The sequence below is a fragment of the Mytilus trossulus genome, chromosome 10 (assembly GCF_036588685.1).
Source record: "Mytilus trossulus isolate FHL-02 chromosome 10, PNRI_Mtr1.1.1.hap1, whole genome shotgun sequence".
In the NCBI taxonomy this organism is placed as follows: Eukaryota; Metazoa; Mollusca; class Bivalvia; order Mytilida; family Mytilidae; genus Mytilus; species Mytilus trossulus.
In genome coordinates this window covers 60,496,223-60,513,365 of record NC_086382.1, presented here as the reverse complement: position 1 = coordinate 60,513,365, position 17,143 = coordinate 60,496,223, and the positions used below count along the sequence as shown (strand labels likewise).

The window sequence follows — 17,143 nt, the reverse complement described above, 5'->3', positions numbered from 1 at the left end:
GGAAAAAAAAGAGTACACTGTTTACAAAGTGATAAATCAAGGTCTAAAATTTCACTGTAAAAGAAATAACAAAAGAATATATAACAGGACTTTATAACTTCAAAAGTTGAAATCAAATGTTGACAATTTTGAAACTACGCACACCAAACTGGAATCTAGACGTATCAAGAGCAGATAACCCTTCATGAATCTATTTTCGTTTTGGTTGGACACATCACTTTTTCAGGTTGGAAATGGATCATGGCAGGGTTTCAAGCTTATGATAAAATAAAGATCATAGTCGTTGGCGATTCTGGTAAAATTTCTGAATATGATATTTACATGACAAGCTTAAGTTAATTTATCACATACCTGTTTTAAAATACACCTAAAATTTCTGTATCAGGCCAAACAAAAAAGTTTGTGTGTCTGTGTGTGTGTGTACTGTCACATGCTAAAAAAAATAGGTAGATACTATGTAGGTAGTTAGGGAATTGTTTTTATTTTAAATATTTTTTTACATTGAGTCTATGGGGGCAGCATTGTGACTTTAACACACAGGCACTTGTCTCAGAAAAAAAATTTCCCTATATACCTTATTATAACACAAGGTACTTAACTTGCATTTTAGAAAAATGTTAGGTGGTGACGAAGTTCCGTTATATGCCGCTTTATAGGCTGTCAACCTCATTAAAGCTTGTTATATCGTAAATCTAAATTGATTTATCTATACAATGGTGTATAACATGCCTACATTTGTTGTCGGAATCATCCGTAGCAATCCTACCAAAGTATGTCAATCGTAACAATTTTGCAATCCGCTGAAGAATTGGCAATAAACGGCCGCAGTAAATGATTTATTATAATAATTGTTGTAAAAAAAACTGTTAGTTTTCGTATGAATAGAACTTATCATACAGTTAGTAAAAATGTATGATATACCGTGAAAAAATCTAACAAGTGTTGTTTGTGGTATGTCTAAGTTACAAATTTTCCCATGACGTCAATTATGTCTTGCAGACTCTCTCTTGACTTTACGTATGAAATGAAACAAGATTAGATAACTCCGAGAACCATTTAGACTTTCCCATAGAATTGACCAATCGGAAACCGAGATATACAAGGAGCATGACGCGTTTATTGCCAATTCTTCAGCGGTTTGCAAAATTATAATGATTGACATACTTTGGTAGGATTGCTACGGATGATTCCGACAACAAATGTAGGCATGTTATACACCATTGTATAGATAAATCAATTTAGATTTACGATATAACAAGCTTTAGTGAGGTTGACAGCCTATAAAGCGGCATATAACGGAACTTCGTCACCACCTAACATTTTTCTAAAATGCAAGTTAAGTACCTTGTGTTATAATAAGGTATTATATAGGAAATTTTTTTCTGAGACAAGTGCCTGTGCTTTAACAGTGCTTAATAAAAAATGGTAAAACAAACTTTAGGGTACTAAGGGATATTACGTCCAAATAATTATTTGGACTATGGTATGGGATGAAAATTAGGGTAGGTAGGGGTAAAGTAAACACACATACTTTTTTGTTTGGCCTCATACCAAAGTGCCACTTAAAAGACTCTATGTGCCACATACATGACATAAAAGACTTCAAAAAAGGCACTGGCTGCAGTACGAGATTACTCTGACATCCCCTCGGACTATGGCTGCAGTTACATCAAAATGTAACAATAGGAAAAAGATATTGTAACATATGAACATTGGAGAATCATTTGCCGGAATGCTGCAGGGTGGATAAGGAACTAATTATTTACAAATGTAACAATAATATTTGTATCTACTGTAACATTAATATGGGAATGGGATAATGCAGAATGGAATTTAACAGTATGCAATAAAGATGTGCAGAATGCCGCATCTCTGGTTTGTGATTACTGCTTGGACTAAAACATGCTCCAAAAACAACTTACTGGATTACTAGAAACTGTCATTGTAAATACATTGTAAATGTTTAAAAAATCGTATGCAATATTGTAAATACCAAATAAAAGTTAATACATTTTCTAAGTCCCATTGTACATTGCAGACTTTCATGTAACAATAATGCAATGTAACTTTAGACACAAATATTATTGTTACAATCATAATTAATCGGTTCCTTACCCAACCCTGCATTCTGGCAATAAATGTAAGTCTCCAATGTAACAACATTCTTTTTATTATTGGTACATTTCCATGTAACTGTAGCCAGTGCCTACAAAAAATATTCTCAAATATACAAAATAATATTTACTGTCCTCACAGTATATTCATCTTTTTCATAACAGTGTGAACAAGACCATTTCTTGGCACACTGAGGATATCAATTGGCTGGGTCAGATTACATGTAGATGAACTTTATGTGATGCCTATTTGTTCAATTGTACATGTTATAAACATTTAAAATTAGGGGTCAACAAAGGTTCTAGAAGCTAAATCACATAATACGATAAAATAGCAGAGGACTAAAACTTGTGGATTTATTAATTTTAAAATGTTGAATACTTCAACTTTATTTTTTTCTTATCGTGCACCTGCATATACTTTACTCTTTTATCCTATTTAAATCCTAATTAGAAGGCCTCTGACAGACTGAGTGAGCGTAAAATATAAAAAAGAAGATGTGGTATGATTGCCAATGAGGCAACTATCCACAAAAGACCAATGACACAAACATTAACAACTATAGCCTAGGTCACCGTACAGCCTTCAACAATGAGCAAAGTCCATACCGCATAGTCAGCTATAAAAGGCCCCGATAAGACAATGTCAAACAATTTGTACGAGAAAACTAACAGCCTTTAATATTTATGTAAAAAAAAAATTAAAAAAAATGAATAACACTGTTATAGGTAGCCTATGACAAACAAGTTAAAGATAAATGATTCAGTATTTACTATTATTATCAAAGAAGTATTCATCCATAGCAGTTGTCCATGCTGTTATGAAAATGATTTTCTATATTGGTAGAAGACTGTACAAAGAAATCATTACAGTAAAAGACAACTTAGTCATACATACAAACAAAACAATTGAGCTCCTTTTAATTTGTGGGGCCAGTTGGTCAATATTGATGGGACAAGTATGTTGAAAGTGGGGCTAGTTTGCATGGGGCAATTTGGTAGTGGGTGAGTTTTTCAGCTTCACAGTGCAATTTATATGTCATATTACATATATCTTTTACATATGAATTTTACATTTAGGTGTTGGAAAGACTTCACTGGTACATTTAATGTGTCACAATGAACCAAATTCTAATCCAGGTTATACTATTGGTTGTTCAGTAGAGGTCAAGGTAAGGATTCAACACCATTTTTTGGGTAAATATTGCATGAAATGCAATCTTAACACTATAGCTATGTTACTGACTTGACATCTAAATCTTCCAAGGCTTATCACTACCTCTTTGATACACACAATATAGTGCATTGATCATAACAATCTATACGCTCTATCTATGAACATTTCCAGAAATTTATCAATCTAGCAGGATTCAGTATCTGTTCTGTGAAGATATAAATGTTGACTTTGTTAAAGTCATCTTAAAAGAATGAGTTATCTCCCATTATCCAGAATTTTAGTTGAATCAACTACAACCAATGCTTTATACGATGCAAAAATTAATTTAACTTCCATTTGATATATTAAACTAATTAAAGCAATATTTACCTTTTAGTGCTTACAAGCAATTTGATTAAATGTTTTTGTTGGTTTGTTTGTTTTTGTCTTGTAAAGAAAAATGAAGAAGAAATGTTTTCTGAAGCTTTAACATTAATAAATATATGACACCCACTGATTAAAGTTCCATTTCTCTTCATAATAGTTTAAATAATCAAGTTTTATAGAAGTGAATCTAGAATTCTTTTTAAAATATCAAATACGTTTATGAATGATTATATATTTATAGCTTCACGACTATAAAGCAGGAACTCCATCAGAGAAAACATACTTCACAGAATTGTGGGATATAGGTGGATCCTCCAGTCATCAGAACAGTAGATCAATATTTTACAATAATGTCAATGGTAAGTTATTTTTTAAAAGTATTGTTGAACTCAAAGAGTAATTTAATAATGAAATAAAATAACATATGTGTCCTGTTTTACATGGTATGAACCTGTACAGATTACTTGTGCTAAACATAATTTTAATACATTTTTATCTGCACATATTCTATTGATTTCTGAAATCCCTCAAAACAACAGTACTTATAATTAGCATATTATTAATCCATACTGACAAACAACCATTTTCTATCCATTAGAAATTTTTACCGCATTTGAAATAAATAAAAAAAATATTGAGATTTTATGCTTGTGATGGTCACTTTGAAATTTAGCTAAGATATTTATAGATACAAGGGGGGTTAAATGTCAATGAGACAGCAAACATCAACAAGAATGTGTAAATTTTAACTATTTGATATTCCAAAGTTACATTTTTTTTCAGTCTTGCAACAATTTCGTACAGAGGGTGTGTCTTATGCTCCCCCTCCCAAAGCGGTCTTTTTCATATGTTTTTTTTGGACCATCATTGCTTTTTTGAATGGGGACATATAGTTGGAACCCCCCTTTCCCCCTTTAAAAATAGCTGGATCTACCCCTGATGATTTAGCCTATTCACTTATATTACTTACAATGACTTAATTGTTAGTGAAAGGATTTAACTATCATTTTGATATTTTACTGCAGGTATAATTCTAGTCCATGACTTGACCAACAGAAAATCTCATCAAAACCTTAGAAAATGGCTGGGTGAGGTTCTCAATAAAAATGATGCAAAAGATTTTAACAATGGGTAAGAAATATTTACATGACTCCTCTGAAGTAGTGACCTAAAAAGATTGTTATTATACCTCAAATCAATTATTGGATGGTATATATAGCAATTATTAAACTTGGAAAACTAAAAAAAATATATGAATTTATCTTAACCATGTTCAACAGCTTTAAAAAACAAGTCACAATATTTTTTTAAATTACTCTCACTAATTTTACATGAACAACCAACATTTATTTGTCATCTTCTATACTACTAGCTAACATGCAAAAACAGTCATTGGATACCATTATCAGGGATTCAAATTATTATTGGTCTGCCCCCATATTTGAAACCTTTCATTTCTTGGAGGAAACTGTTGATTTTTTTAATTGAAAACTCCAGATCTCACAATCACAAATCTTGAGTATGAAAATGATTCGAACTCTCTGAAATCTAAATACTGGATTTTAGTGTTTTTAGCCCTTATATTTTTGAATGAATGGTCAGGACCTCCAAATCTTTACATTGACACTTTTAATTTTTTTTTTTTTAATTTTTTTTATCAAATTTGAACCATTGATTATTGGCTTGACAATTACAGTTTAAAAAGATAGAAATGCTGATTTTAAATGTTGGTCATTTTAGCAAACCTCCTTTATAGTCAATATCTCTGATCATTTCATTGTAAACTGCTATTAAAATGAGAGACTTAACAAAAAATAACTTTTCATCTATCTGTTCTGATCTTTTATAGGTACGATTTTGACCCAGAACAGTTTGCTGGTAACCAGATCCCTATACTGGTAGTAGGAACTAAGGCTGACCTTGCCCAGACCTTGAGAGAAAAGGTCATATCAAGGTCATCTTCCATAGCAGAAGAATGTGGTGCTGATGAAATGAACTTGGTGAGAAAAATTGATGATAAATGATTTAAGGTGGTTACTGACACTACAGGGAGAAAACTCGGTAAATTCAGCTAAACATTTTAACAACTTGTGTTTTAAGGTAATATTAAGCTTCTCAATGATCAAAATAAGTGTTTGTCAAAGTGCTATATAACCAGTGTAATTTTTCTGATAAAACTGTTGGTTCAATTTTTTTGAAGTTTTTATATTTTTGTAAAAGGGTCAAACTCAAAGTAAATACTTTGTCAAAATTTTATGAAATATAAACGAGCCAAATTAATTTTAGCCAAGGTGTTGGGAAGTATGTCCAGTGCACAATGTTTTGTCGATACTGTCAACATCGCAATGTCAACTTTATAGTGTCGTTATTGTGTTAACATTGTATCCAATCTTTATGTTCTGTACCTTTGTGTTTACATTGTTCACATCGTATATTCGTAATGTTAACAATGTTGTGTCAACATCGTGTTTATGTTGTATATCGACTCTATAACTTTCTGTTTGCATCTTTGACATTGTATACAGTGTGATGTTGACAATGTCGTTTTTACATTGTCATTTTTGTATAGATGTTGTGAACCAAGTCTTTACTTTTGTGTTTACATCGTTCAAATCGTATACATCTTGATGTTGACAATATCGTTTTTACATTGTCAACATTGTATAAATGTCGTGAACCAAGTCTTAATCTTTGAGTTAACATCATTCACATCGTATACATCGTGATGTTAACAATATCGTTTTTACATCGTCAACATCACATAGATGTTGTGAACCAAGTCTCTACCTTTGTGTTTATATCGTTCACATCGTATACATCGCAATGTTGACGATGTTTACTTTCTGTTTACATCGTTAACATCTTTTTCATCTTGATGTTTCCAATATCTTTTATACATCATTTACATCGTCAACATCGTATAAATAATGTGTACCAAGTCTATACCTTTGTATTTACATCGTTTACATCGTACACATTGTGATGTTGACAATATATATAAAAAAAAAGTTTTTTATTCATTTATATAATAATTATTCTATGAAGTTTGTCGATTACATGTATATTGTTTGCATTTTTATGTTTTTTTAACAACAAATCTTTAATTTTTTTTTTTATGTTATAGCTCTAATTTAACACAAAGTAGTGTCAACATAGTTTATATGGCGTCACAGAGTTGGTTTTATGAGTATTGCCCAGCCTAGTGGGAAATACTGGGAACATCCGGTTTTACTGGGTTTTAGTGGGAAATACTAGGCAATACTGGGTTATATAAAATTCTAGTCTGAATTTTATAGAGGATTCAGTGATCAAACACAAACTTTATACATTTCAGATATATATAACCTTCTTTTTTTTTGTCCGGATTGGTAAAACTGTAAATCATAAAGAAAAAACTTTTTTTTAAATAAATATAATGGCAATGTAAACAATGTAAACACAAAATCTGTTTAACATTGTATACATCACGATGTTTATGATGTCAACGATGAAAACAATATATAAGAGTTAAGACAATGTAAACGATGTTGACACAACATCGTGTTAACATTGTAAACATCGCGATGTTAACGATGTCAACGATGTAAACAATATATAAGAGTTAAGACAATGTAAACGATGTTGATACAACATTGTGTTAACATTGTATACATCGCGATGTCAACAATGTAAACACAATATATTTTCTAGATTGTATACATAGCGATGTTAATGATGTCAACGATGTCAACAATATATAAGGGTTCAAACAATGTAAACCATGTTGACACAATATCGTGTTTACATTGTAGATATTGCGATGTCTACAATATTGATATATCATCGTGCACTGGACATGAATGGGTGTTGGGTATTTCAAAAAAAGAACCATATATTTTATCAGAAATCATTTCATTGGATAAATATATATATATAGCAGTTAAATGAGTTTTACCAACTCTTAATTTTGATCATTGAGAAGCTAAATGCAGTCTGATTCAAACCAACTCTCACTATCCACTTGCACTTACAAACACATGTGTTAGCATATTAATCTATTGGAATAAAAATTCATAATTTCAAATAAAATTTGTAGATTTAGCTAACTAAGTCCTTATATTTGTATAAAATAACATTCGTTTATAGTGGAACATTGTTTTAACAATGAATTAGCTGCAATCAAAATGTGCTTGCTAGTCCCTCTCTGTGATCACAAATAGATAACTCTGGCTCATTTCCCAAACAATCTATCATGAAGGGAAGTAATTTCATGCAATTTTTTATTATAGTCTATTTCAAAAATGATAAAAAGTTCTTTATATTGGTATGTAAAAATTTTAAATTCTTAATTAAGTCCTAAACATTTTGACATTTCTTCGTATATTTTTTATCGAAAACCGGTTTAAACAAATCACACGTACGTGTTTAGATCCTACTAAATACCTATTTCCCGATATGGTCAGGTAAAATTGCTACATGTGGATAGTGAGGGCTGGTTTTAATCAGACTGATCTAAGAATTCCCTAACAGTAAAATGTGATTAAAAATTTCAGCTGAGTTATCTCCCTTTAGTCTTTTGTACCACCTTGAATTGCATTTATGTGCAAAATACTTCAAGTTAAAATATCATGGTTTCCCAGCTTCTTATAGTTATTTGTTTTGTTAGGTTACTTTCTCCCTGATTTATGTCATAAACCTCCTTTTATTCATAATTTTATTAATTACAATAAAGTCTAACTAAATTCTTTTTTATGCCCCACCTACGATAGTAGAGGGGCATTATGTTTTCTGGTCTGTGGCTCCGTTTGTCCGTCCATTTGTTTGTCGTACCGTTCGTTCATTCATTCATCCGTCCATTCGTTCATTCATGCGTCCGTTCGTCCTGCTTCAGGTTATAGTTTTTGGTTAAGGTAGTTTTTGATGAAGCTGAAGTCCAATCAACTTGAAACTTAGCACACTTGTTGCTTATGATATGATCTTTCTAATTTTAAAGCCAAATTAGACTTTTGACCTCAATTTCACGGTCCACTAAACATATAAAATGAAAGTGGGAGTTACAGGTTTAAGTTTTTGGTCAAGGTAGTTTTTGATGAAATTGAAGTCCAATCAACTAGAAACTTAGTACACATGTTCCCTATAGTATAATCTTTCTAATTTTAATGCCAAATTATATTTTTATCCAATTTATGGTTCCATGGAACATGGAAAATGATAGTGCAAGTGGGACATCCATGTACTTTGGACACATTCTTGTTGTACTTTATCTATACATGTTATATTTGCTGTAACTTAATTCTGGTAAAAAAAATATTTAAATACTAAATATCTGTTTGGTCGGGTTGTTGTCTCTTTGACATATTCCCGATTTCCATATTCAAATGTATAAGTTTTGTTAATAACTTTTTTTTTATTATTATCAGAGGTTCTTTTAGGTTGTGATATGATATGCTATTAATCTTCAAGCCAAGAATTCACAATTGCATGTTTTATTTTTTTGCAGGATTGCAATGACTGTAAATGTCTATCCCCAGGGTCAACAAATGCTGTCAAAATGTCCAGATTTTTTGACAAGGTATGAAGCTAAAATGCAACTCAAACTACCCTGTACAGAGCCTTGATTTATTGATTATGCAAATATCTATGTTACAGAACACAATGTAAAATGGTTGTACAGTTAATCTAAACATGAAAAAGTGTTCTGATAGAGAAATATATAACCTAGCTTGATTATCTGAAAAGTTGAGGTTGCATGTGACCTAATTTTCATTGGCCAATTTCTGACTAAATTGAATGCTAAGTTCTTTAGAATATGTTTACTGTATTTGGTATGAAGAATTATTGGAAGATATACATGTGTGTCTGATGTGGTACCTGAACTTGACCTCGTTTTTATTGATCAATGGTCAATATTTTAATTAAGTTATTTTTTGAGTAATATGCATATATGTTTACTTTCTTTGTGTTACAATAGATACATGTCTGTTTGACAATAATCAGCATTTCGTTGACATACTTATGTCAGTACATGTATCACAGCTTACAGAATTAACCATATTCTTGGTTTATTTATAAACTTTTATGTTTTAGAGATACATTGTACATTGTATATATATTCTTGAACTTTAAGACTTCCAACCTATTATTCAATCTTGATTGTTTAAGCAGGATATAATACTAGAGAGAAGTTTAAAGATATGAAAAGAAACAAATGTTTTTGATTTATAAATAGTCTTAAAATATATTTGTAGGTCACTGAAAGGAGATTCTACAGTCATCAAATGTCACATAATCAGGTACTTAAAGTTAGAATTATTTAGATGTTATAAATGTAAGAAAAGTTATATACCATCATGGCATATAACAACATAAAAACCCTTCCCCCTATAAATGATATATTAGACATGTCCTGAAATTGATGACATTACATATATATGGACAATATTTCTGTCTCTGTTGCATGAGATATTATATCTTTAATTTAAGATTTCAACTGTTCTGATTAGGCATACAATCATTTGCTGACTAAATAGACATAAGTATGCACATGTATTTTGTAAAGTAACGTCAGCTGAAAGTCCAAAATTAAACAGTCAGTGGATACCCCAATTAAGATTTCGATCCTAAACTTAGATCCATAAAATAAAGTTTTAAATACAAAAATCTTGTTAAAAAAAATCTAAATCTATTGAAACCTGCTTTCTGTGTTAATTAATGATTCATAATAAGTGTCCATATTTGGGAGGTTTCAGAATATTTTGAAGATAGAATTAAACTTTCCACTGTTTGTCTATAACGTAAGTTGGTTGTTGTTTTTTTTATGTTAAAATCAAAATTTTGATCATAAACTATTTATAAAACACTATTAGCAATAAGGAATTACATTACCGTTGCAGTTTGGCAATGTTATTAAAAGTAAGTATGTTAATAAATATTTTATGTATATCTATAGTACTTGTGGTAAAACTGTCATCTTTGTAAGAACAAGTACTGTGGAATCAGTTAATTTAGTTTGTACAGTCTACCAATTTTTCATGAATTAAAGAAAATTTTGTTTTTAGTGGATAGTTAATCTCAATTGTAATGTTTTAGTCTACCGACAAGCCTATTAAAATTTGTACCTCTTTAAGCATTTAAACTTTTGTTCACCTTAATGACACATTTACCCACAAAACCTTTGAAAATGGGTTCATCATGAATAATATTGAATCCACAGTAAAAAAATCATTAATTATTTGAAATTTCAGATGATTTTTACATAGAATCCTTTACAATTTTTAACCAAAAGTAATTAAAGGCCCAGTGCCAATTGGGCTTTGTCTAAAATAAAGCTATATATTCGACAAAAATATCCATTTTTAGAATAACCTTACAAAATCCTAGTAATAAATTGTTCCTTTTTTTTCCATTTAATCAAATATGACAGTAACACCACAGGTACATGTATGTGTGAAGATAAAGAGCTTATAAGATCTAGAGTGTGAGATTTTATTTTTTTTATTTTTTACAACAGCCAGAACATCGATGTAAGAATGTATTTATCGCATTAACCCTGCATAAGATTATTGTGAAAGTTTACTCAAATGAAAAATTACATAATACTTCCCAAACACTAGCCTTTTTCAGTTTGTTTCTTGAATAGATTTTTGAATTTTAGTTATCCATAATATACAGTTAGTATTGGTTGCTTTGCAAGACATTATTTTGTTGTACTTGTTAAGAAATAAACTCATCCCAATAATGTCATTTTAAACTTAAATGTAATTTTTGTGATATTCAGAAAAATACTGTTTGGTTCATATAAAAAATTTCAAAATGTGAATTTTAATTATTGCGAAGCATTTTTAATGATTAAGGTGGTTAAAAAATCATCCAATGAAAGGGTATTAGATTTCACTGCTTTAAAATTTATGTCTTTATTTATATACATCACATAATAACCAGAATAATAAATGGAAATAGACAAAGGTCAATAGGTTATAGGACACTATAGGTCATATGACTAAAAATGATTTTAAATAACAGGACAAAAAGAAACAAAAAAGTCCAAATTAATAAATTAGTTTATGATTGTTTCAATATTGAAATTTAAATATAAGAAAAATTATTGTAAAATTAATTTACAAGCAGTTTTTTAAACTTGAAACATACATAGAATACATCATGTGCTGCCTTTTGAAGCTAATCAAACAAGCCACTTTGAGATATTGTTTTCTTAAAAAGAAATCATCATTTTACAATTTTTATATAAAATGCTAAATTATCTGTGTTAAATAACAAGTATTTTGTCCAGTGACTTTCTTTTCTTTTTCAATCATAATGACAAAATATTTGGAACACAAACAATAAGTGATTTATTGAAATACTTAAAAGGGGGGGGGGACTTGAACAGGTTAGAAAAGCATAAATTTGGTTGTTTAGAAAAATGAGGTGGGTACCAGTATTTAAACTCTCCTCTTATTAAAAATCTTCTCTTGTAAATAATTATTAAAATTATTGAATTTTGGTAAGATCTGAATTTCAAATCAACTTTTTACTACAATATGTACATGTTGTACAGTTGAAATATTCTCTGAGGATAAATCTATTTATAGCATTATGTCCTGCTGATTTTAATACTAAAGTGTGCATGTCAACAGGCATGAATTGGTTATGGTGTGTTGTGTGTATGTATGTGTAGTGCATGTATTTTAGTGTGGAATTCTCACAAGTAAAAGATATCCGTTTTTATGTGTATTATGTATAAAATCAGCTGATATTATACTCAGATTTAGATTTATATATATAATTTTTAAATTTACCAATTTGGTACATATGGTATGTATATTTGCATAATATGTATTATACAACAGATCCTTTCAAATACATTACAATATAAACATTTTTGTGCTGATGCGGCAGAAAACAATCACCAATCAACCAATCAAACAAATTATCAACATATCAGTTATAATTAAACATTAGCCCTACAGATAATCATTGGTTTTGTAGATGTCACAATCATAGGTTGGAGAATTTGCAATCTAATTAAAATTAAATCTCTCACTTGCTCATTTTTTATACGACCACAAATTTTGAAAAAATTTTCGTCGTATATTGCTATCACGTTGGCGTCGTCGTCTGCGTCGTCGTCGTCCGAATACTTTTAGTTTTCACGCTCTTACTTTAGTAAAAGTGAATAGAAATCTATGAAATTTTAACACAAGGTTAATGACCATAAAAGGAAGGTTGGTATTGATTTTGGGAGTTTTGGTCCCAATATTTAAGGAATAAGGGGCCAAAAAGGGCCCAAATAAGCATTTTTTTTGTTTTCGCACTATAACTTTAGTTTAAGTCAATAGAAATCTATGAAAATTTGACACAAGGTTTATGACCACAAAAGTAAGGTTGGGATTGATTTTGGGAGTTTTGGTTTCAACAGTTTAGGAATTAGGGACCAAAAAAAGGCCCAAATAAGCATTATTCTTGGTTTTTGCACAATAACTTTAGTTTAAGTAAATAGAAATCAATGAAATTTAAACACAATGTTTATGACCACAAAAGGAAGATTGGTATTGATTTTGGGAGTTAAGGTCCCAACAGTTTAGGAATTAGGGGCCAAAAAGGGACCCAAATAAGCATTTTTCTTGGTTTTCACACCATAACGTTAGTATAAGTAAATAGAAATCTATGAAATGTAAACACAAGGTTTATGACCATAAAAGGAAGGTTGGTATTGATTTTGGGAGTTTTGGTCCCAACAGTTTAGGAAAAAGGGGCCCAAAGGGTCCAAAATTAAACTTTGTTTGATTTCATCAAAATTGAATAATTGGGGTTCTTTGATATGCTGAATCTAACTGTGTATGTAGATTCTTAACTTTTGGTCATGTTTTCAAATTGGTCTACATTAAGGTTCAAAGGGTCCAAAATAAAACTTAGTCTGATTTTGACAAAAAATGAATCGGTTGGGTTCTTTGATATGTTGAATCTAAAAATGTACTTAGATTCTTGATTATTGGCCTAGTTTTCAAGTTGGTCCAAATCTGGGTCCAAAATTAAACTTTATTTGATTTCATCAAAAATTGAATAAATGGGGTTCTTTGATATGCCAAATCTAACTGTGTATGTAGATTCTTCATTTTTGGTCCCGTTTTCAAATTGGCCTACATTAAGGTCCAAAGGGTCCAAAATTAAACTAAGTTTGATTTAAACAAAAATTAAATTCTTGGGCCTCTTTGATATGCTGAATCTAAACATGTACTTAGATTTTTGATTATGGGCCCAGTTTTCAAGTTGGTCCAAATCAGGATCTTAAATTATTATATTAAGTATTGTGCAATAGCAAGTCTTTTCAATTGCACAGTATTGTGCAATAGCAAGAAATATCTAATTTCACAATATTGTGAAATAGCAATTTTTTTTTTAATTAGAGTTATCTTTCTTTGTCCAGAATAGTAAGCAAGAAATATCTTATTGCAAGATTTTTTTTTAATTGGAGTTATCTTTCTTTGTCCAGAATCAACTTAAATCTTTGTTATATACAATATACAATGTATATTCACTTTTTACTACCAACTGATAAATTTAAATAATCTTTACCATTCAGTGATAACAAGCAGTTTTTTTACATCTTAATATTTTATGATGTATTTAAATGAGAAGTTATTGTTGCAAACTCCATTAGAATATTTTAATTGAGATTAGTTTTGGAATAAGAGAAAGGGGGATGTGATTAAAAAATTGGGTTCAATTTTTCTCATTTGAAATTTCATAAATAAAAAGAAAATTTATTCAAACATTTTTTTGAGAGGATTAATATTCAACAGCATAGTGAATTGCTCTAAGAGAAAACAAAAATTTTAAGTTCATTAGAACACATTCATTCTGTGTCAGAAACCTATGCTGTGTCAACTATTAAATCACAATCCAAATTTAGAGCTGAATCCAGCTTGAATGTTGTGTCCATACTTGCCCCAACCGTTCAGGGTTCAACCTCTGCGGTCGTATAAAGCTACGCCCTGCGAATCATCTGGTTAATGCTTGGTCGCTGCGTGTTGTTAGATCTCCCATGCAGCGACCAAGCATTAAAAAATGAGCGAGTGAGAGATTTGATTTTAATTAGATTGGATAATTTGTTAGGGGAGGCATAGTCATCCACCAAACCCACACTGACACACAAACTTTTCAGCCAAAGTTAAAGATTATGTTGTTATTAATTCTATATGGAGAATTCTTATTGTGTGAGATTTAATAGCTTACAATATTAATTTTGTGTTTCAGGGACACCTTGCACCTACAGAGAGAAGGCGGGGACATATGAAGATGTCTCATAATGATTGACAGTTATATATGATGCTGAATGATACATGTAAAATGTTAACATTTCTCAAGGGATATTTTTGTTTTTAAGTTATTGAAATTAATGAAGGTTAAATGAATGCAGTTTTTCTATTGGCAATTATGATTGTGAAACATTTTATGATTATTTATAACTGGGTAAATCTGCAATAAAAGTTGAAGACTATGCTATTATGTTCTGTTCTTAAGCAAGTCAAAATTATATGTACTTGATTTAAACATCCTACCTAGGGAAAAAGTGGTTTAACCTTTTGCAAAATCATGTAAAAACTTCTTCTTTTAGTTTAAATCTTTATATCATTTTGTGTGAGCCTGTGACTTTTGTTACAGAAAGCTGGACATAGGAATAGTGATCCAGGGACGTTGCTAGCTTACTTTTTAAAAGCTTCATATTTTAGAAGGTGGAAGACCTGGATGCTTCATAATTTGTTTATAGATGCCTAGACGTTTCAAAGTTTCCATCAGTCACATTTCGAATGTCCTTGACCTAATTTTTATGGTTCAATGACTACTTGGAAAAAAAATTTGGTGTATGGAAGGACTGTCAGGTGTACATGTCCAACTGGCAGGTGTCAATCTGACCTTGACCTCATTTTCATGGTTCAGTAGTTATAGTTAAGTTTTTGAGTTTTTGGTCTTTTTTTTCTAATACTATATGCAATAGGTCAACTATATTTGTTGTATGGAAGAATTGTTAGCTGTACATGTCTGGCTGGCAAGGTTTATCTGCCCTTACCTCTTTTTCATGTTTAGTTGGTCAATGTTTAGTTTTCTTGGTTAATGTTAAGTTTATGTGATAGTGTAATAAAGCTTTATATTTAGGACTATCAACATGATATCAATGATTAGTAAAGAAGATGAGACATTTTAGCGTGTGCACTCTTGTTTTGTTTTCACTGGAAGTAAAGCAACCAACAATCAATCTTCTTTTTTAACTGTAACATATTATTGCAACCATTTAAGTAAAATCAGTGACTTTCAAGACATAGCTGATTTCAACAGCATTAACTTAATGAATACACTTACATTAACACCATATAAGTAAACAATAAGTGGTATATAAAAAAACAAGAATGAGTCCATGGTACAAGGATGCCCCATCTGCACTATCATGTTCAATGTTCAGTGAACCGTGAAATTGGGATAAAAACTTTAATTTGGCATAAAAATTAAAGATCATATCATAGGGAACATGTGTACTAAGTTTCAAGTTGATTGGACTTCAACTTAATGATCCTGAATAAAAAAACTACCTGGACCAACAAATTTAACATGAAGCGGGACAGATGTATGAACAAACAAACACACAGACCAGAAAACATAATGGCCATTAATGGGGCAGAATAAATGGTTCATATAAATATTTTGATTCAAGTTTTAAATATCGGTAGCTTATATTTGATTGGATGTTGATTAGATATTCATTCGTAACAAAAAGGGAGGGAGTTTAAAACAAGCTTGGGGTCAGTTCAACAATGAAATAACCCTGAAACTTAAGAGTGCACACATGATGTGTTTGTTCCTAACAGTGCACACATGATGTGTTTGTTCTTAAGAGTGCACACATGATGTGTTTGTTCTTAAAAGTGCACACATAATGTGTTTGTTCTTAAGAGTGCACACATGATGTGTTTGTTCTTAAAAGAGTGCACACATGATGTGTTTGTTCTTAAGATTGCACACATGATGTTTTTGTTCTTAAAAGAGTGCACACATGATGTGTTTGTTCTTAAAAGAATGCACACATGATTTGTTTGTTTTTATCATCCGGTACCTGTCTGTGTACTATTTGAAATAAATAAAAAATGTAGAACCAAAGAATGGCTTTGAAGAAAGCTCATCTATTTTTCACCTTTCTGCTACCTGTCTGTGTACTATTGGAAATAAATAAAAAAAAATGTAAAACCAAAGAATGGTTAAAAACAATATTGTTGAATTGGTAAGTTGGATGTTGATCACTGGAGACTATTTTTGCTGTGGCAGTAGCTGTTAGTTGTGTTTTACCATGAGCCTCATCATAACCTTTAAATACAGGTACATGTATATGGTCAGATCATATGTTTTAGTACGTCATATGAATTTATACTTTACATTCCTTTTCAATGGAAATTGTGACGCTAGAATGCATTCTTAATAGCATGAAAAGTGATGAGAAGTGGATACATATGTCAAC

The 17,143-nt window shown here is 30.6% G+C and overlaps 1 protein-coding gene across 2 annotated transcripts; it reads left to right on the top strand.

The window, feature by feature from the left end:
* The first annotated feature begins 149 nt into the window (after positions 1 to 149).
* LOC134688302 (rab-like protein 3) lies at positions 150 to 15,136 on the top strand. 2 transcript variants are annotated; one of them, XM_063548877.1, is made up of 9 exons: positions 150 to 295; positions 3,195 to 3,286; positions 3,899 to 4,016; positions 4,683 to 4,788; positions 5,507 to 5,657; positions 9,137 to 9,208; positions 9,885 to 9,929; positions 10,530 to 10,548; positions 14,893 to 15,136. In XM_063548877.1, exons 1-9 carry the CDS (start codon positions 241 to 243, stop codon positions 14,943 to 14,945), a joined length of 711 nt encoding a protein of 236 aa, XP_063404947.1. In that variant the 5' UTR covers positions 150 to 240; the 3' UTR covers positions 14,946 to 15,136. The 2 variants fall into 2 exon arrangements, with proteins under 2 accessions (XP_063404947.1, XP_063404948.1); XM_063548878.1 differs by lacking the exon at positions 10,530 to 10,548.
* Positions 15,137 to 17,143: the final 2,007 nt, after the last annotated feature.